At 53.7% G+C, this 19,907-nt stretch overlaps 1 protein-coding gene across 1 annotated transcript in view; it reads left to right on the top strand.

Annotated features, from left to right (window-relative positions):
- The window catches only part of Adgra2 (adhesion G protein-coupled receptor A2), a 43,177-nt gene that overhangs the window by 20,356 nt on the left and 2,914 nt on the right, over nt 1–19,907 (top strand). Inside the window, exons 3-18 of the mRNA XM_028861475.2 lie at nt 7,696–7,767; nt 8,060–8,131; nt 8,354–8,425; nt 8,827–8,990; nt 9,526–9,739; nt 10,530–10,694; nt 11,262–11,460; nt 12,404–12,553; nt 12,714–12,875; nt 13,640–13,864; nt 14,080–14,296; nt 16,214–16,413; nt 17,911–18,038; nt 18,566–18,689; nt 19,182–19,327; nt 19,801–19,890. Of these exons, the coding sequence (XP_028717308.1) occupies nt 7,696–7,767; nt 8,060–8,131; nt 8,354–8,425; nt 8,827–8,990; nt 9,526–9,739; nt 10,530–10,694; nt 11,262–11,460; nt 12,404–12,553; nt 12,714–12,875; nt 13,640–13,864; nt 14,080–14,296; nt 16,214–16,413; nt 17,911–18,038; nt 18,566–18,689; nt 19,182–19,327; nt 19,801–19,890 (2,400 nt within the window). The remainder of the gene's footprint in view (nt 1–7,695; nt 7,768–8,059; nt 8,132–8,353; nt 8,426–8,826; nt 8,991–9,525; nt 9,740–10,529; nt 10,695–11,261; nt 11,461–12,403; nt 12,554–12,713; nt 12,876–13,639; nt 13,865–14,079; nt 14,297–16,213; nt 16,414–17,910; nt 18,039–18,565; nt 18,690–19,181; nt 19,328–19,800; nt 19,891–19,907) is intronic.

Here is a 19,907-nt window from a genome sequence, read left to right on the forward strand (position 1 = left end):
CTGCTGATAGATGAGTGTGTTCTAAGAAATCAGGTTCTTTCTCTTTTTTCCTTATCTATCTATCTATGTATCTATCTATGTATCTATCTATGTATCTATCTATCTATCTATCTATCTATCTATCTATCTATCTATCTCTATTATCAGCTTGATACAGTACAAATTCTTATCCTAATAGTGAAATGTTTCACTGAAGTTTGCCCAGTGATTGAGTAAAACCAAAACTTATTATAAGCCACGGTCATCCTAGGGTCCCACCTGCTATATAGCCTCTCTGGTTCTGTGGGTTGCAGTCAAAGTCAGGTTCTCATGATTGTGGGGACTGTCAAGTCCAAACTCCTAGGGCAGCCTGGGAAGTCAGACAGGAAAAAGATGCTGCTATCTTGAGACAGAATTTCCTCTCCACAGTTTTTTCTTTTTTTTTTTTCCTCCTGAGCCTTCGTCCGATTACAGGATGTCCAACTGCATTATTGAAGACATCTCCTGAAGGTCAGCTGATTATCTTTCCACATCTGCAGAACACTTCCCCGGCAGGGTCTAACAGGAGTGGTTTGCTTGTTGTTTTGATATGGGCGTCTCTGTGTGTGGCCCAGGATGGCCTTGAAATGCTGAGCTCCAACGATTCTCCCCATGAGTAGCTCGGCCTATCGGCGCATGCCATGACACCCAGCTGGATGAACATCTAGGACTAACCATTGTGCTAGGCTAGGGAGAGGGCCCATAAGTCATGTAAGCCCTGTGTCTCATTCCTGGAGATGGTAAGTCACTGGGTCAGATGGGGCCTGGGAATTTTATCAAGTAGGAAGGCGATTCTCAGGCTCATCTGAAGTTGGAAGCCAACGTGCCAGATGACCCCTAGACTGGGGGCCTATTCATCACAATTGTGACATTGTGGCCTAGTGTGTAGTTGGTGCCCAGGAAACACTGATCTCTCTGTCCAGTGGGACTCGGATGTCTAGGCATGGGCAGCTGAGGCCATGTCCGTTCCATATCCCACAGTCTGTAGACAGCATGTCCTAGGGGAGGGCTGGGATCTGGTCTAGCAACTGCAGTGGTGAGGCCACAGAATGTGCCCTCACCCCCCCCCCACTCCCCACCCCCACTGCTGAGAGCCCTTCAGGTCTTTGCTAATGGATGTCTCTGTGTGTGTGTCTCAGTGTGTCTCTGTGTGTGTGTGTGTCTCAGTGTGTCGGTGACTTGGCTAGCCAAGAGTGGGCAGTAGATACGCAGGCCATATATATATATATATATATATATATATATATATATATATATATATTATATATATATATATATATACGCATGCTTTGGAATTCAGGGCGCTGCTGAGTGAGGCTGGGAAGGGTACAAGCAGGTGGACAGGGGGGTATCTGTGTGAATGTGGGGTGGAAGGGCAGAGGAAGGGAAGCAGAATAGATGGAGAGTGATTGTGGTGAGGAGGACCTTAGTGGTGGATCTAGGATCTAGGGGGACCCATCTCTATCAACTGGGTATGATGAGCCAGAAATCCTGTCCGGCACAGGCAATTCATGGCCAGCCCAGGGAGTGTACAGAAGGGCCCAGACATGCCTCAAGCGCTCTTTCCCTAAGGTCCCTCTGACCAAGTCTGTTTGTGACGTAAAGGAAAGACATTTGGGACAGGGTAGGTGGCAGGAGCCAGGGCCAGGTGTCTTAGCTAGCCATGGTGGACACCTGTAATCCCAGCAGGCTTAGAATTCACCATGTGGACCTGGCTAGCCAGGGCGAGCTCTGTAGTGCTATACCCCAGACCCTCCCAAAACAAACAGAAATAAAGCATGACCTTAGTCTGGTATAAAGAGGCCTGGGATCAAATCCTGCGCCTTGCATTTGTTTCTGGATGCTTCCACGAGCCTCGCATGTGGAGAATGGGGTTAGGGTTTCTTCTCGGAGAAGTTGTTATGGGAATAGATGAGCTCATCTCTGGAGCACTGGAGCACAGGCTTCCTCAGTGAAGACAGTGCCGTCCATGCCTTCTTCTGAAGAGTTCTACAGAAGGTGTTAGCCTGGTCTCCCGTTCTTGGTCGCTGTCCAGACTTCCCAGGCTTACTCAGGCAGTTACGTGTTTGAAATGTAATGATGTCCCTTTCTTGTCTTAATAATATTTTACGTTTATGCCGTGGTACGCACATGCAGATCGGAGGACCTCGTCCTGGAGTCTACCCTTTCTTTCCACCACATGGGTTTTGAGGATAAAATGCAAGTCGTCAGGCTGAGTGCCAAGTACCCCTCACCTGCAGAGCCGTTCTGCGGGCCTTTTTTATTTTTATTTTTTCCTGAGGGCTAGAACTCGGTGTGCACCTCGCTTTGCCCTCTGGAGGGCTGAGGCTCACAGATGCAATCAGCTGTGTGTCAGTAGGGCCAGCTTTGGCTGTTTTTATGATGCTGCTGCTGCTGCTGCTTAGGGCCCAGCACATGCTGGACAAGCCGTGTACCACAGAGCCACCCCCACCCCACCCCCACCCCCACCCCGTGCGGAGGACTCCTTCCTCGGGTGCCTTGTATGTTTGTCCAGCTCCCCCAGCAGTCACAGGCGACGAGGAACAGGTTGCTAGAAAATCCTTCAGGGCTCGGTGAGGTGCCTCCCTGCCCACCCATGAGACCACCAGACAGCCCCCGGAAGAGGTCAAGGGGGAGGGACTTAGTACGCGTGGGGGTGTGAGTCTCCGGGTGGATATGGGCCCTCCGCAGCTTGTGTGTGTGAAGCTGGAGCCGAGGGCCCAAGGAGGGGAGCTCGCTGAGCCCCGAATGATTTGTCATTGCCTAATGAGATTAATGAGCCCTAGGGGCTGGTATGCAGCGGGTGCTGGGGCACTCATTAGAAGCAGATGCTCATGGGAATGGGCTGTTCACTGGCCAGGTGGTTTCCATTAATCTGTGGGCGGGGCCCAGGGTGAGGCCTGGGGCTCTTGTCTCTCCTTTCCATTCTCGTTCCCACTAACGCCACCCCACCGGGGAGGAAGGACACTTCGAAGCTGTCCTGGACTCCCAAGACAGCTGAAGCCTTGACGGGGTGGCTTACAAGTTCAGGGACAGCCCCCTCTTGTTTGCCCTGGTCAGCCTAAGTGCCTGGCACAGTGTAGGTGCTCAATAAATATCTGTAGAATGGTATCTGGGGTAGAAGGCCTGGGAGGTGGGAAGGTGAGAGTCTGGGGCCATAAAGGATTTCCTTGGCCACAGGACTCCTTCTTTTCTTCCAGCCTCTCTACCTACAGGGGTGTTCTGGCCAGTTTTGCAGCCAGCCTGCACTTTCCAGTTGAACTCTGGAAACCTTGAAGGGCTGAGGGCAAGTTGCTGTGTGGCCAGCAAACCTATAATTTGGTTTTCAGACCTACAAGCAGGGAGGTCTGTGGGGGATAGGAGGAGCCAGTTCTGCGCAACCCTGCTCGGCCTGACTGTGTGTGAGTGCACGCACACACACACACACACACACACACACACAGTCACGTCAGCTCACACTCTTAACAAATCTAACATGACGTAATTTATGCCACCCATTGAAAGAGCACCGTCCAGCGCGGGCTTTGCTATATTTCAGAAACCTGTATGATCACCACGCTCTAATTTTAGAACATTTTCATCACCCACGAAAGAAACCTTGAATCATTAGCTGTCACTCCCCATTCCTCTAGCAGCCCTAAGCCACCACTAATCTCCTTCCCGACTTTATGGATTTGCCTGTTAGGAACATTTCATATAAATAGAATTATATAATATGTAGTCTTCTATAACTAGGTCCTTCCAGCCAGGGTAACATTTTTCCAGGGTCATCCATGCTTCAACACGCATCAGCACTTCATTCCTCTTTGTGGGCAAACAGGAGATGGCTCATGGACTGAACACACTGTGTTTTAAGTCTTTTACTCATGTGTGCATTGATGGAGGTTTAGGTACTTTTCTCTTTGAGGCTGCTGTGATTGAATTCTTTTGGGAACCTTCCCCCTGTGGGCTTTTTGTTTCGCTTTGGCTTCCGCTGCTGTTTATTTCTTTGAGGCAGGTTCTGGATCTGTAGCCCAGGCTGGCCTCCAACACCGAACCCCCTGCTTCAGCCTCCTGAGTACCTCACTGCCACGGCCAGCCTTGATCTTCTCTTCCTGCCGTATTCTCATGCGCGCAGGTCCGGGGGTTCTGTTCTCCCAAGGTTGGCACAGGCCATGGCTGCCCTGGGAAGTCTCCCTCTGTTTCTGCTCTCAGGATACCCTTCTTTCATGCTGGCACCCACATCGGGAGAAGGGTGTGCCTAGAGCCAAGGGAACTCGGTATGAGCAAGGTTGGGCCAAAGGCAATGGGGATGTGGATACTCCATCGACACAGTGCCTCTTCCTCAGGTTCCATACAACAACAGAGATCCGTGGAAGCAGAAGGGAGTCTTAGAGTCCGTATTCTAGAAACAGCTTTGTGACCTTAGATGACTTTGCTTTTGTGACCTCGGCTAATTAATGGAGAACCAGTTTAGATTCATCTGGAGCAAGGATCTTTTTTCTTTTCTTTCTTTTCTTCTTCTTCTTTTAATAGGGCCTCACTATGTAGTTCAGGCTAGCCTTGAACTCACTTGTCTATACCTCCTGAGGGCTGGGATTAAAGGCATGCACCGGCCATACCTGGAACAGTCTGTCTGTGTGTTTGGTCCCTCCCCCACCTTTGTGGAAAGGAACTCAGGGCCTTGCCCACATTAAGGCAAGTGCTCTCCCACTAAAGTCCCAGCCCTAGTTCTTTGGAGCAAGGGTTCTTAGCTGGGATTCCACAGCCCACCAAGACTCTGCATCCAAACGTTAGGTGTAGAACATTCTTCTGGGGTGGGAGTCCGGGCTTAACCAGCTTTCCCAGGAATATGCTGAACAGGAAGGGCTCCAGTCATTTGACAAAAGCCTTGGAGTTCTAGACTATGCGGGTCCTAGGGTGGCATTTCCTCCTGTCCCTGGGGAGTACAGCCCTGAGCCACTTTTCATTATTCCAGGTCCGGGCCATCCCTAGGCGCAAAGAGTTATCAGGGTCCGACCCTAGGAGCAGTCCTTGGCCTGTGCCCCCCCCCAGACCTGGTATCCCAGAGCTGGCCCACCCCCTAGAAAACTCACTCCCAAGAGTCATCCTGGTCACCCCTGAGCCTCCCTTGAGGAAAGGCGGAGGAATGCCTATTCCCGTGGAAGCTGCCCTAGAGAGAGAGAGAGAGGGCCTCCAGTGTCTCAGCTGCTGGAAGCAGGGCCGAGAGGGGGGCTGGGGCCCCACGGGCTGCCTTATTCCCATCTGCAGAGCATCAGTGGGGTTCACGGAGGGAGGGGGGGTGTGGGGAGGAAATGAGAATAAACACAAGTGAGCAGAGAGGGAAGGGGTGGGGTGGGGTGGGGGGGCTGCCGCCTCAGCCCCTTGGCAGCCCATGAAGGGAAATGACACAATGAGAAATGTGTTTCCCTCGGCCCGCCCCTGCGCATGGGGGTGGGAGGCAGAGCTCTGAGAATGGCCAGACCCCAGCAGAGGCCAGGGGGCACAGGCTGGATCCACAGAGGAGGGTGGGATGAAAGGGTGGAGCCTGACAGCCGAAAGGGGGCTGGGCAGGAAAGGGCAGTCCTGGGCAGGGGGACTTACTCTGCCCTCTGGTCTTGCCATGCAGGGAACCTAGGGCTAGGCCAGGCCCTACCGCATTCCCTGCATGTGCCCAGCACGGAGGCACTTTCCCAGAACTCTACCTTTCTCCAAAGCAGAGCCCTGAGGCTGGCTTTCCTTTCTGTCTGGAGGGGACTCACCTCGTCGGAGTCTGGTGTGAGAGGGGCTGAGATTGAGCCTAGTTACACTGAAGTTTTATCTCTGCCTCTTGTCTCTGTTTCTTTCCCCAACAGGGACCGCACAAACGGGCCCCCTGGTGGGATAGGACAGCACCTCCCTATCCTGGACACCCATTTCCTCTCACCCAGCTCCAGTTAACCCTCTCCTGTCCATAATTCAGAGCTGTCTCCAGGGCCTTTCCTATGCAGACCCAAGCCTCTCTTTGAAACTGGCTGGGACGGTAGAGCATGGGAAACCAGTTTGACTCCAGATACCTTTGGTAGAGTTCGGTCTTCTTTCCCCAGGAGTGGCCCTGCTTCACTCCCTGCTCCCTCCCCCGAGCTCTTTTAGGTAGGACCAGACAAGATGACACAGCCCTGGTTCTAATCTGTGTTGGCTTATGAAAGACGGGGTCTGATGGAGCCTTGGGTAGGTGGGTCAAGATCTGTAACCCTCCCTAGCCATAGCATAGAGGATGATGCAGAAGATGAGCGGGCCAGTATCCAGTGTGGCCCTTAGAGCAGAGGCCGGTGTGGTAGGTATTGGGCTGGTGCCATTAGCTAGGCACAAGCATGTCCCCTTAGTTGGGGAACTAGCTGTCGCCTCTGGGGAGGGGAGGGAGGGCCAAGATTTGAACTCCTGCCTCGGTGGTGTTTGAGCCACTGAAATGAGAGGTCAGACAGAGGCCGCTGTGTGACTCACCAGTGGTATGCTACACCATGTGGCGTGGAATGGCCCCCAGAAGCCATTGTCCATCCTGCTGTGACCTGCTCAGCCTGGAGGTAGTTTCTTTACCACCTCCTGAAAGCAGTGGGTGGATCGGCTATCCTCTCGAGGAGGCACGGCTGGAGACCTTGCACAGGTCTTATTAGCCCTGGGCCTCATCTGTACCTGTGATTGGCAATCTCAGCTTGGAGCTGTACGAGGGCATAGTGTGCTGCTGGCCCACCAGCCTCCCTGCGGGTTTCCTCACAAGCTCCTGAGAGAGATCTGTAGGGATACAAAAACTATGAAATTCCCTCTGATGAATAGGTACAGCTGTTTTCAGTGGCTTCCCTGAACAGCCCTTCATGTAAGGTCCTAGAGTGGTTCAGGTGAACGGAACATGGGAAACCTAGTCTCCTAACTCGTAACCGGAAGCTTTCTCCACTTCTTGTCCCTGTCTGGCCATCCTGTACCATTTTAGATAAATTGACATAAAACACAGCTCTGGTCCCAAAGGGAGTTAAAGGTAGTTCGTTCTGAGCCACAGGTGAGTGACCGTGACCTCGGAACGGATTCAGCTTGCTCCGCATTACGTGTTCCACCACGGAAGAGGCGACGTGAACCTGATAGGCCCAGAACAAAGAAATCCATACATCAGTGCAAATATTTACCAAATCTACGAAAAGAGTAGGCAGGCATTACCGCGAGGTGGAGAAATCAGCTGTCCTGGAGACGTGCTATCTGAGGACATTCTTAGCTTTGGGGTTGAGGAAGCTGGTTATCTGCTAAGTTACAAAGGTCTTAGCTGATAGTCCGGAGGATGTTAGGCTGGATACAAAGGTAGGGGCTAAGTGGCTATTAAGCGAACTAAAGATAGCCCGAGATAATTGTGGCTTGGCTTTCCACTGGCAACACGACAACTCTCCGTATCATTGGGCAAGTGAACCCTGAGTTAGTCCACTGCATCTTCAACCCAGATGTTCCTTCTCACAGGACTTGAGCTTACACACATTTCTCTGACCAGGGCTCCTTGTCGTTGGCCAGAGAAGCTGAAGAGACCTGGTGGGTGGGTGTGTGGGAAAGCCGACTTAGAAGGGAATCAAGCTCCACAGAAAACCAGCCCCCACCCCCCCCGAGTGACAGGATGCCCCGCCCAAGGAGCAGGGTAGCCCTCAGACAGAAGTGTAAAGGTCTCCCCACTGCTTCCCACAGGGACCTGAGGAACAATGTCATCAGCACTGTGCAGCCTGGAGCCTTCCTAGGTCTGGGAGAGCTGAAACGCTTGTGAGTGGCATGTCCTGCCCACCCCACCCCAGCCCTCTCTTTACCCCCCCTCCAAATTTCCCAGATACCGTGAGTAACTACCCCAGTAGTCACCCTGCCTTGTCCCTTCTCAGACACCAAGCCTCTACTCAGTCCATCGGCTGGGGCCAGTTGCTGGGGGTGTCTCCAGCTTGCTGTGGCAGAGGGGCCAAGCCTACTGCCCATAGAATCTCCAGCTCAATGTCTCTCTCAGAAGTGAATCTTCGTCCTGTTGTATAGTGGACGTGCTGAGTGTCTCTCTCTCTCTCTCTAGAGATCTCTCCAACAACCGGATCGGCTGTCTTACCTCTGAGACATTTCAAGGCCTCCCCAGACTTCTGAGACTGTGAGTAATAGATAGGTTTCTGAGAGAGAGAGAGAGAGAGAGAGAGAGAGAGAGAGAGAGAGAGAGAGAGAGAGAGAGAGAGAGGTGTGAAGGGGGGAAGGCTTGGGAGGAAGAAGGCTGAGCCAGACCCTTCTGGTACCTGCATTTTCTCCTTCCAGGGCTCTATCCTCCTGGCCCAGGGAGACCCTAAGATCTCATCTCACTCTTCCCTGCCCTCTGCAGAAACATATCTGGGAACATCTTCTCCAGTCTGCAACCTGGGGTCTTTGATGAGCTGCCAGCTCTTAAGGTTGTGTGAGTATCTTTCCCAGCACAGGAACAATCCCCTGGGTCCCTTCCTCCGCCCAGGAGGGAGACACCTGGACCCCAGGGGACTCTGAAGCCCAAACCTCAGCCCTCCCCTCAGCCCGAGAGAAACTCCCAGATCCTCTGAGCCACCTTACCTACCTGACAGCCCACACTGTCCTGCCTCAAACTCCTATTTTCCACTCAGCACATTGACTGGGGCCATTCCTAGCCCTGGCGGGCATGCGTCATGCCTGCTGCGTGGGCAGACGGCCAGAAACGCCCCCGAGTTAATCATGTCCGGAGTAGCGGGGCACACATGTGCCCGAGGTTGTCTTCTCCACCCCTTTCCTCCTTAGTTTCACCCCCACCCCACGAGCCCACGCTGTTCCTTGTACCCCACCCTGCAGGGACTTCGGCACCGAGTTTCTGACCTGTGACTGCCGCCTGCGCTGGCTGCTGCCCTGGGCCCGGAATCACTCCCTGCAGCTGTCAGAGCGCACGCTGTGTGCCTACCCCAGTGCCCTGCATGCCCGGGCCCTGAGCAGCCTCCAGGAGCCCCAGCTCCGCTGTGGTGAGGAACCTGTCCCAGGCCCCCAATGAGCCAGCCCCTCAGCCACACACAGCTTGCTAGGTCAGACCTCTCTGGGCCCCATGTATTATTATATGATGGACGTGTTTTCCAGGCCTCTCTCTTTCCCCTAGTTTGACGGGGTGGTCCTCCACCGGCATGCCTAGATCTCTTGTCGGACTACTTGCTTGTCTATATTTTCTTTTCTTTTTTTCCAGTATGTTTACTTATTTATTTCACATCCCCAACACAGTTTCCCCTCCCTCCTGCTTGTTTTATATTTTCATCTGGTCTCCGCTTGTATACTCCTCTGTTTTTCCTCTTATCTAAAAGGATTCTTTATGGTCCTTTTCACTCCCAACCAGAGATGACTAGAGGCAGAGGGTCTGGACCTGCCCTGTGGGATTCCACCTTCACCATGTGCTGCCCTTTAACTACAATGAGCTAATAATAATGTGTTGCATTACTGGACCACTCTTAGACATGGGCTCACGTGCGCATGCACTCAGGCCTCATCACTGATGTCTCTCATCCACAGAAGGGGCTCTGGAACTTCATACGCACTACCTCATCCCGTCCCTGCGCCAAGTGGTGTTCCAGGGCGACCGCCTGCCTTTCCAGTGCTCTGCCAGCTACTTGGGCAATGATACCCGCATCCACTGGTACCACAACGGGGCCCCTATGGAGGGCGATGAGCAGGCAGGCATCGTCCTCGCTGAAAACCTCATCCACGACTGCACCTTCATCACCAGGTACAGCTCTATTGTCCTTTTTCAGTCTAGGGCATGGGGAGGGGTAGCCATGGTGGACATGGTCCTGGGAGACAGGGAGGGCAGGGGGATGGGGGGGGAGAGAATAAAGAGCTAAGATACAGTCATAAATGGTCTGAATAGAGGTTAGAATTAAAGCCCTCCCCTCCTCAAAAAAAGATAGCAAATGCTTGTTAAAACGAGGCTGGGTGGCGTTTGACATTTGTTAATGCTTCTACAATGCCTACAGTGCCCCTCCAATCAGGAGAAAAAGAGTATGTATGCACATCTATTTCTTACTCCGTTAAAGGAAGAACCTGAGCTAGCGTCCCAGAACAGGGTATAGTGGGTGGGGGGCATGGAGGGGAGGGCTGGGCTGGGCCTGAGTGCTCAGCAAGGGTCGCAGTTTGCTTCCTATTGCTGCGCTAAACACCGTGTCCAAAAGCAACTTGGGGAGGAAAGGAGGGGAAGCCAGGGCAGGAACTCAAGCAGAGTCAGGAGCTGAAGCAGAGAGGTTCAGTGTTAACTGACTTGCTCCCTATGCGCAACCCTGGAGCACTCGCTCAGGAGTGGCCCCGCCCACTGTGGGCGGGGCTCTCTCACACCCCGCAGAAATCAAGAAAATGCTCCCACCGCCTTGCCCACAGGCCACTGTGATTGACAGAGGCGTTTTCTCAGTTGAGGCTCCATCTTCCCGGTTGACCCTAGCTTGTTGAGTCAAATTGATGAGGAGAAAAACTAACCAGTGCACCAAGCCGGTATCCCCCCCTCCCTCCCCCTCCCCCCTCCGCAGTGAGCTGACCCTGTCCCACATCGGCGTGTGGGCCTCAGGGGAGTGGGAGTGCTCCGTGTCCACGGGCCAAGGCAACACCAGCAAGAAGGTGGAGATTGTGGTGCTGGAGACCTCCGCCTCCTACTGCCCCGCTGAGCGTGTGACCAATAACCGCGGGGACTTCAGGTTGTCTGCTTTATAAATGGCTGCCCCCCCCCCCCCGCCCCCGCCCCGGCATCTGCACCCTCTCTCGGAGAGCACAAGTGACTCCCAAGGACTGCCTTTTCTTATTTAACTCACAGTCCTGCTGTTAGCCCTCAAGAGGATGAACATCTTTTAATTGCTTCCTCCCACTTTAGTGTGCAGAAGGTTCCTCTGAACAGTGTCACATCTTAACGTTCCAAAGGCCCTCTCTCTATGAAGGGCAGGTATTCTTCCCCATAGCGTAGAGCTGGGAATGCTAGAGCCCAGAGAAGATCAGCGACTCGTCCCATAAACGGCAGAGCTCATCTGTGAACCCAGATCCCTGCGTGGCACCCCCATCTATTGTCTGCAGTATTGTTGTGAGAACAAACAGAGAAAGCAGAAGTTGAGAGCCCCACGATGGCTGCCAGGACAGTCTTGACTGAACCCTTCACCAAGCCCCCCTCGGGGGGGGGTGTCTGGTGTCATAGTCCTGGGTTGAGGTTGGGGTGGGGATGGCATTGGTCTCAAGGAGGCTTGGTCATGGCAGCTTCCTCCATCTACTTCTAGGTGGCCACGAACCTTGGCCGGCATCACGGCTTACCAGTCCTGCTTACAGTACCCCTTCACCTCTGTGCCCTTGAGTGGGGGAGCCCCAGGTACCCGAGCCTCACGCCGGTGTGACCGAGCTGGCCGCTGGGAGCCCGGGGATTACTCCCACTGCCTGTACACCAATGACATCACTCGGGTACTCTACACCTTTGTGCTGGTGAGGCTGGGCCAACCCCCCCCCCCACTAACTTTGATTCCTGGAATTGGCTGGGATGGAGCCTGATACCTCGGGGTGGGGGGAGGCTGCACCTCTGTTCTCAGAGGTGCATTAAAAGGGGGGCGGGTACAACTGTCAGGCATGGTGGTGCACACCTTTTAGGAAGCAGAGGCAGGTGGGTGTCTGTGAGTTCAAGGCCAGTCTGGTCTATGTAGTGAGTTCCAGGACAGCCAGAGTTACATAGTGAGACCCTGTCTCAAAAACAGGTAGGTAGGTAAATAGGTAGGTAGATAGATAGGTGGGTAGATAGATAGATAGGTAGGTAGGTAGGTAGGTAGGTAGATAGTGGTGGGTGGGTGGGTGGGTAGATGATGGATAGATGATAGATAGATAGATAGATAGATAGATAGATAGATAGATGATAGATACAAACAGACAGACAGACAGATAGATGATAGATAGGTAGATAGGTAGGTAGGTAGATAGATAGATGATAGATAGATAGGTAAGTAGATAGATAGATGATTAGATAGATGATTAGATAGATAGGTAGATAGATAGATGATAGATGATAGATGATAGATACAGACAGATAGATAGATAGATAGATAGATAGATAGATAGATAGATAGATAAAAGTGGGTACAACAAGGCCCATGGGCTGGCACCCTTTCCCCTGGCGCTGTCCTCCAGCTTGTCTTTTCCAGGGCCAGGCCTGTACCTTTATCTGCTCTATCCACCATCACAGTCATGTACACCTTCATCACCCTTGGGATAGAATGATGCTTAGCTTGAGTAGCCTAGAGTTGTGATGAGAGGCTCCTGTGCACTTTTGATCCTCATGGTCTCCGTAGATGGTCTTGGCTCCTCTCCTGCCCTGTGGCCCTAGGTTCTGAGACAGAAGGAAACCAGCCTGACCTTCTCCCCCCCCCATGCCCCCCAGATGCCCATTAATGCCTCCAATGCATTGACCCTGGCCCACCAGCTCCGGGTGTACACAGCTGAGGCTGCCAGCTTTTCAGACATGATGGACGTAGTCTACGTGGCTCAGATGATCCAGAAATTTTTGGGTTATGTCGACCAGATCAAAGAGGTGAGATTCAACTTCTCCTCTGCCCCCCCCCCGCCCTGCCCCTGCCCCCGCCCCCAGCCATCCTCCCATCATCTCAGGCTTCACACACACACCAGCCCTGGGTCCTAAATACCACTGCTGCCCTCAGTGACTGTCCTGCCTCCCTCCCTCCCTTCCTCAGCTGGTGGAGGTGATGGTGGACATGGCCAGCAACCTGATGCTGGTGGATGAGCACCTTTTGTGGCTGGCGCAGCGAGAAGATAAAGCCTGCAGCGGCATTGTGGGTGCCCTGGAGCGCATCGGAGGAGCTGCCCTCAGCCCCCATGCCCAGCACATCTCTGTGGTACCGTAGCTTGGCGTGGGAGGGGGAATTAATTCTTCAGGGGCTAGCCCTCGGGGGAGGGGCCTGAGAGTGGACTGGGGCCAGTTTTTGTGACCCGTAGATGGGAAGTGCTTGCCAGGACATACATCAGGCTCTGGTAACATGGTGGCAAGCACAACTCAGCTGTGAACTGTCAGGGAGGCGCAAAGGTAGCTGAGATCCACACTGGTTGGGAACTGAGTTGGGGGGGGCGGGTTAAGTGGATGGAAGTAAAGAGGAGCTGACTGGGATTGAGTGCAGGGAAAAGGGAGGCTTTGTCTCAGTGTGGACAGCACTTTCAGGGGAATGGGGGGTGTTGGAAAGGTCACCGAGGGGCCGGTGACCTTTCTAAGCTGGTAGAATGTACAACCATAGTAGAGCATTATGGGTAAGACATTGTGCTAGATACTCGGGGACATATGGGGGGGGCGGTCATAGACATGGACCCTGCTTGACAGCTGAGGTGGGGAGGCATAATCAGCAGGTGGAAGCTAGGGAGTGTGTGAGAGCAATAATATCTCCAAGGGAAGGAGCAGGCCTGTGTCTGCGAGGTGTGTGTGCGCGTGTGTGCACACGCGCGTGTGGGTGACTCCATGGCATATGTAAGACTTTCCATGCTTTGCAAAGACAGTGAGTCATACAGGGTAAGGGGCGTGGCTGAAGCAGACCTGAAGCACGGACCTGTGTGGTCTTGGGCAGAGGATCACTATGTCTCAAATATCGGGTGACAAGTTCTCCGTCCCCAGAACTCAAGGAACGTGGCCTTGGAGGCCTACCTCATCAAGCCTCACAGCTATGTGGGCCTGACCTGCACGGCCTTCCAGAGGAGGGAGGGAGGCGTGTTGGCTGCACAGCCCGGTGGCCCTGGCCAGGATGTCCCGCTGGAGCCCGAGCCCTTAGCGGATCAACAGCTCCGCTTCCGCTGCACCACGGGGAGACCCAACATTTCTCTGTCATCCTTCCACATCAAGGTGGGCACCAGGGGAAGGAAGGGGGGCGTGGGGGCGGGGGCCAGAAGCTGAGGAGGGTGGTGCTGAGATATACAGGTGTCTCCCGGTGGAGGGGGCTGTGAAGGAGGGGTAATAAAAGGTGGGAAGAGGGACAAGGCAGGAGACAGGAAGGGACTGGGAGACATCAAAACCCAGGGGTGCTGAGTATCTCTGAGGACCTCCTATGTCCCCCTCAGAATAGCGTGGCCCTGGCCTCCATCCAGCTGCCCCCCAGCCTGTTCTCAACCCTTCCGGCTGCCCTGGCTCCCCCAGTCCCTCCAGATTGCACCCTGCAACTGCTGGTCTTCAGAAATGGCCGTCTTTTCCGCAGCCATGGCAACGCTTCCCGTCCTGGAGCAGCTGGGCCTGGCAAGAGGCGTGGTGTGGCCACCCCGGTCATATTTGCAGGAACCAGTAAGGGACTCACTTCCTGTATGTCTGTCTGGCTCCTTCCGTATGTTCGTGGCTCCCTCCTGCCCTGGTACAGTCGGCAGAGGATAGCAGAAACCTCAAGAGTGCCTCAAGGAGGGTGGGAGTGGAGATGGCCTGTAAAGGAAGGGATTGGTGGAGAACAGGATTTGGGGTACATGGTTTTATATCCCAGACATAGGACACTTTTATATCCTAAGCATGTGAGGAATCAGAAAGCTTGTGAGCACAAGGCCTCAATTCCTTCCCTTCACGCCAAACCCAGACCTACTGCACCCGTGGGCCCCAGGCTGGTCAGCCATACTACATGAGCACTACCTTTGCTGTTATAAGGAGGGAAACATGGGGGCTGGAGAGATGGCTCAGAGGTTAAGAGCACTGGTTGTTCTTCCAGAGGTCCCGAGTTCAATTCCCAGCAACCACATGGTGGCTCACAACCTTCTGTAGTTAGATCTGGTGCCCTCTTCTGGCCTGCAGGGATACAAGCAGGCAGAACACTGTATACTTAATAAAGAAATCTAAAAAAAAAAAAAAAGGAGGAAAACATGAAGGCCATGGCCTGCCCCACAATGGCTGCTGCTTCTCGAGTAGTGGAATACTTGAATAACACCCCCAGAGCTACCCCAGCCAGAGGCTCCTAAGACTGCTAGGCCAGCAGCTCTGGAGAGAAGTGTCCTAAAAGACAAGACAGCTGTGGCGTCAGAGTCAGAGGTGGGACTGGCCCAATAAATCCCAAGAGGTAGTCAGGACTTCCAGACACAGCATCGAGGGTAGAGACCCGAGCAGGAGGGAGGATACACTGCCTTGTTTGCGGTCTGGTCCCCGGGAGCTGAGCGGATCACTGTAACTCTGTCCTTGGTTGGTCCGTCCCATCCGGAACAGTTCTTCTACTACCTGCCCACATGTATCTTTCTGAGTCTTTCCTTCCGCTTTCCAAACTCTGGGCTTGCTCACCAGGCAATCTCCATCTACCGTAGGACACAGAACACCCAGTTTACCTTCTGAAAATACCACTGTGCACCCCACCAGAGCCCCTTCAAGCATCACGGGTTTATAATACCTACCTTCTTTTACACGCCATGCAGGGTCCTGTGTGCCATGAAGCTGTTGCCGTCACTACCCTGGGCTCCTCTCCTGTTCCTAAAATGGGCTCTTTCCAGTCCGGGTGGGAACGCTTGTTAAGGACTTAGCGTCTGTCAGTCTCTGCTGGGCCGAGCTATGCTTGAACACCAGACAATTGGGTCCTCGCCCTTAAGAAGAGAGCGCACCTCAGCGGACAGGCGCTGACCAAGTCATTAGACGTGAGAGGCAGGGCAAGGTGCCTGGACTGTGGAGTCACGGTGTTCTTCTGAACCTAGTTAGGGGCCAGGGAGGCCTGCCTGGAAAACTCAAGTCTCTCTGAGACCTGGATGATACGTCATCAGAGGAAGGGTCACTCCACGTTGTCAACCCCATGGGTTAATAACTGTTTTGATGGAGCAGTGTGGAGGTAGGGTGGGGGCTGTATGATCCACGTCACAGGCACTTTCTCCCACGTAGCTCTGCTTAATTCCTTCCTCAGGCTTTCTCCTGACCCCATCCACCCCTCTTTCCAGATGCCAACTGTTCCTTCCAGGGATCCCTTCTCACTTGGCTTGTCCTGCCCTCTGGGTTAGCATTGCAGACAATGTCCACGCCTCACTGGGCACCTAGGGTGGGGAGACCTGGCAAATGGTTTCACCTGTCCCGTCCCCATCCCCACTCCCTGGGTAGACTGTCACCTACACCATATCTAGCTCTGTCCCCAGGTCGGCAGGATCCCTGCATGCTCTGACCACCGCGACCATTGCTCTGCTTCGCCACTCTCTCGGCAGCCTTCCTCACAGCCTCGTGTGTCTGTGTGGACTTCCCTGTCCCCTGCAGGTGGCTGCGGCGTGGGAAACCTGACCGAGCCGGTGGCTGTTTCCCTGCGGCACTGGGCTGAAGGCGCTGACCCCATGGCAGCTTGGTGGAACCAGGAGGGGCCCGGGGGCTGGAGTTCTGAAGGCTGCAAGCTCCGCTTCAGCCAGCCCAATGTCAGCTCGCTGTACTGCCAGCATTTGGGCAACGTGGCTGTGCTCATGGTGTGTATAATGGTGTGTGTGTGTGTGTGTGTGTGTGTGTGTGTGTGAGAGAGAGAGAGAGAGAGAGAGAGAGAGAGAGAGAGAGGAGGGGAGTGTGTGTGTGGGGAATATGAGTGTGGGGGGGGAGTTAGTGTGTGTGTGAGAGAGGGGAAGTGGGGGGGAGTGAGTGAGTGTATGTGAGTCTGTGTGTGAGAGAGAGGAGGGGGGAGTGTGTGTGTGAAAGAGGGGGGAGTGTGGTGGGGAAGTGAGTGAGCGTATGTGAGTCTGTGTGTGAGAGGGGGGGAGTGTGGGGGGGTATAAGAGAGAGAGAGAAGAGAGAGAGAGAGAGAGAGAGAGAGAGTGTGTGTGTGTGTGTGTGCGCGCGCGCGTGCGCGCGCAGAGATGCAGGGAGGCAAGGGAACATGTGTAGGAGATAGGGACTGTGGTACTTTGATCACTTGGAGCTACAAGAAAATACAGGAAGGACAGCAGCCTTGTCCTTTGTTGATGGCAAAGTTCATGGGAAATGACCCTCATTCCTGCCTCTTCATCTTTCAGGATGGATCTGGGGCCATCTAGCTTGGCCCTCAGTGCCTATTTTGTTTGTTTGTTTGTTTGTTTGGTTGGTTTTTGAGACAGGGTTTCTTGTAGCCCAGCCCAAGCTGAGAATGACCTGCCTCGAATTGCTTATCTTCTTGCCTCCAAGCAGCCAAGTGCTGAGATAATAGGCATGCATCACCATACCTATTTTCACCTGAATTCTACTTAAAAAGCAACCTGGTGCCAGGCGGTGGTGATGCATGCCTTTAATCCCAGCACCCAGGAGGCAGAGGCAGGTGGATCTCTGTGAGTTCAAGGCCAGCCTGGTCTATAAAGGGAGTTCCAGGAGTAGCCAGGGCTACACACAGAAACCCTGTCTTGAATACCCCCCCCCAAAAAAAAAAATCAAGAAAAGCAACCTGGGAACGTGTGTAGTCATCTGCTCCCTTATCCCATTCCTCATCCAGCTTTTGCTGATACTGAGCAGACACAGTTCATCGCAGACAGCCGTCTTCCTCTTAGCTCATCTGAACTTTTAGAAAGTGATTTATTTCTTTTTATCTTATGTGCATTGGTGTTTCGCCTGCATGTATATCTGTGTCAGGGTGTCACATCCCCTGGAACTGGAGTTACAGGTGGTTGTGAGCTGCCATGTGGGTGCTGGGAATTGAACCTGGGTCCTCTGGAAGAGCAGCCAGTGTTCTTAACCGCTGAGCCATCTCTCCAGCCCCCGTCTTTGAGTTTTCCACTGGGCATCTAAAAAGAATTTCCCCAGAAAAGCAGAACGCGAGAAGGGAGGCCGTCAGTGTTTCTTGAGGCCAGCGTCTTGAGTGACTGTCTTCATACTTGTATTCTATCTACCAAATGGACTAAAGCATCCAGGTATGCAGGTCCAAGATAGGCAGTTGTCAATGTAAGGGAAAGTGGCTTAGGGACAGACAGGGTCTGCTCAGCCCTCTCACACACACCCCTCCCCAGGAGCTGAGTGCATTCCCTCGGGAGGTAGGAGGTTCTGGAGCTGGGTTGCATCCCGTTGTCTACCCCTGCACCGCCTTGCTGCTGCTCTGCCTTTTCTCCACCATCATCACCTACATCCTTAACCACAGGTGAGCACTGCTCCAGGGAGGAGGGAGTGTGGGGGCGGGGGGGGGGCTCACCACAGACTGGCAGATGTTTCTTCTTCAGGCAGGTCCACATGACCTGGCCAGGCTCTGGGGTTGAAGAGCACATTTTGGGGGTGAGGAAGTGGAAGTGTGTGTGGGGGGGATTAAGGACGTCTTTCCCATGGCCTGGAGCACATTTATGCACATGCCCATAGATCATTTGCGTTCTCTTTTTTGGCTCTCCCAGTGAGTGGTCTTAAGACACTGTAGGGTAGCGGTTTTCAACCACCCTAATGCTGAGACTCTTTAATACAGTCCCTCATGTTATGGTGACCCCCCCAACCATAAAATTACTTCATTGCTACTTCATAACTGTACTGATACGAATCATAATGTAAATATCTGATATGCAGAATCTTTGATATGTAACCCCTGTGAAAGGGTCGGGGGTCTGGACCCACAGGTTGAGAACTGCTGCTGTGGGGGGGGGGGTTTGGACAGCTCATTAATAAAGACTCTTTCTGGGGCAGCTCCATCCACGTGTCCCGGAAGGGCTGGCACATGCTGTTGAATCTGTGTTTCCACATGGCCATGACCTCTGCTGTCTTCGTGGGGGGTATCACTCTCACCAACTACCAGATGGTGTGCCAAGCGGTAAGAAGGGGATGGGGCACTCCAAACTGAGTGACTCCAGAGGAAGAGGGGGCAGAGCCAGAAGAGTAAGGTTTATGGACACAGCCCCCAGCTCCTCTGTTCTCTGCGCGAGCCTTGTAGGGTTGGGAAGGGGGTGATGTGTAGAGTCACAGGAATGAATGGTCAGACTAGCTCCAAAAACGCTGGAGATGGAGTTTCAAAGTGGAGAGGGGGGGGGCATCCCAGTGGAGGAGCGGTCATGTGTCAGCCAGACTGCTGTGTCTGGGTCCTGGAGAACCCCTGGGGTGAGAGAGAGAGAGCAGAGAGAGAGAGAGAGAGAGAGAGAGAGCCCTTGCTGGAAGCAGAGAGGGCGCCAGCAGGGACCAGAATGATGAGTACCTGGGTGGGATGCTGGAGACATGGGCAGAGCGGGAACATACACGGCCATTGACGTTCCAGGGTGTAGCCCAGTCAGCAGCTCAGGTCCCAAGCCTCAGTGCCTTGACCTTGTAGGTGGGCATCACTCTGCACTACTCTTCCTTGTCCACGCTGCTCTGGATGGGGGTAAAGGCTCGTGTCCTCCACAAGGAGCTCACTTGGAGGGCACCCCCTCCAGAAGAAGGGGATTCGGCCCCACCTGGTCCTCGCCCCATGCTCCGGTGAGTGCGCTCAGCTCTTGGCTATGGGGAGGGGCCTCACAAGACCCAATAATAGGCGTAGCAAAGCTGGGGTGTCTGGGGGGCCAGTACAGGATCCCTGGGAGATCTCTCTCCAGAGGCTAGAGACAAGGTTCTCAGGCGTGATAAGGATAGGGAAAGGAGTTGACACCAAAGGGCATTGGGTGGGAATCCTAAAAACCTTCATGACATCCCTCCCTCAGACTGTTTAAGGTTGGAGCGAACAATTTTGGCTCTTGCCCCTCAGAGCACAGTTCTTGGCCAAGTTCTGAAGAAGCTGCCCTCCTTCCCTTAGGAGGCCTTACATCCCTGCCCTCCCCCCACCTCCCCAAAACACACAGATTTTAAGAGGACAGAGGAGATGATAGAGACATTCAATTCAAGGGCTCCGAGCACCTGGTTCTCTGACCTCCGGCGCTCCATTTCTCTGACCTTCAAACCCCGCCCTCCCCCAGGTTCTATTTGATTGCTGGAGGGATCCCCCTCATAATCTGCGGCATCACCGCTGCGGTCAACATCCACAACTACCGGGACCACAGTCCCTAGTGAGCGCCTCTCCCTC

Source organism: Peromyscus leucopus, chromosome 17 (assembly GCF_004664715.2).
Source record: "Peromyscus leucopus breed LL Stock chromosome 17, UCI_PerLeu_2.1, whole genome shotgun sequence".
NCBI lineage: Eukaryota > Metazoa > Chordata > Mammalia > Rodentia > Cricetidae > Peromyscus > Peromyscus leucopus.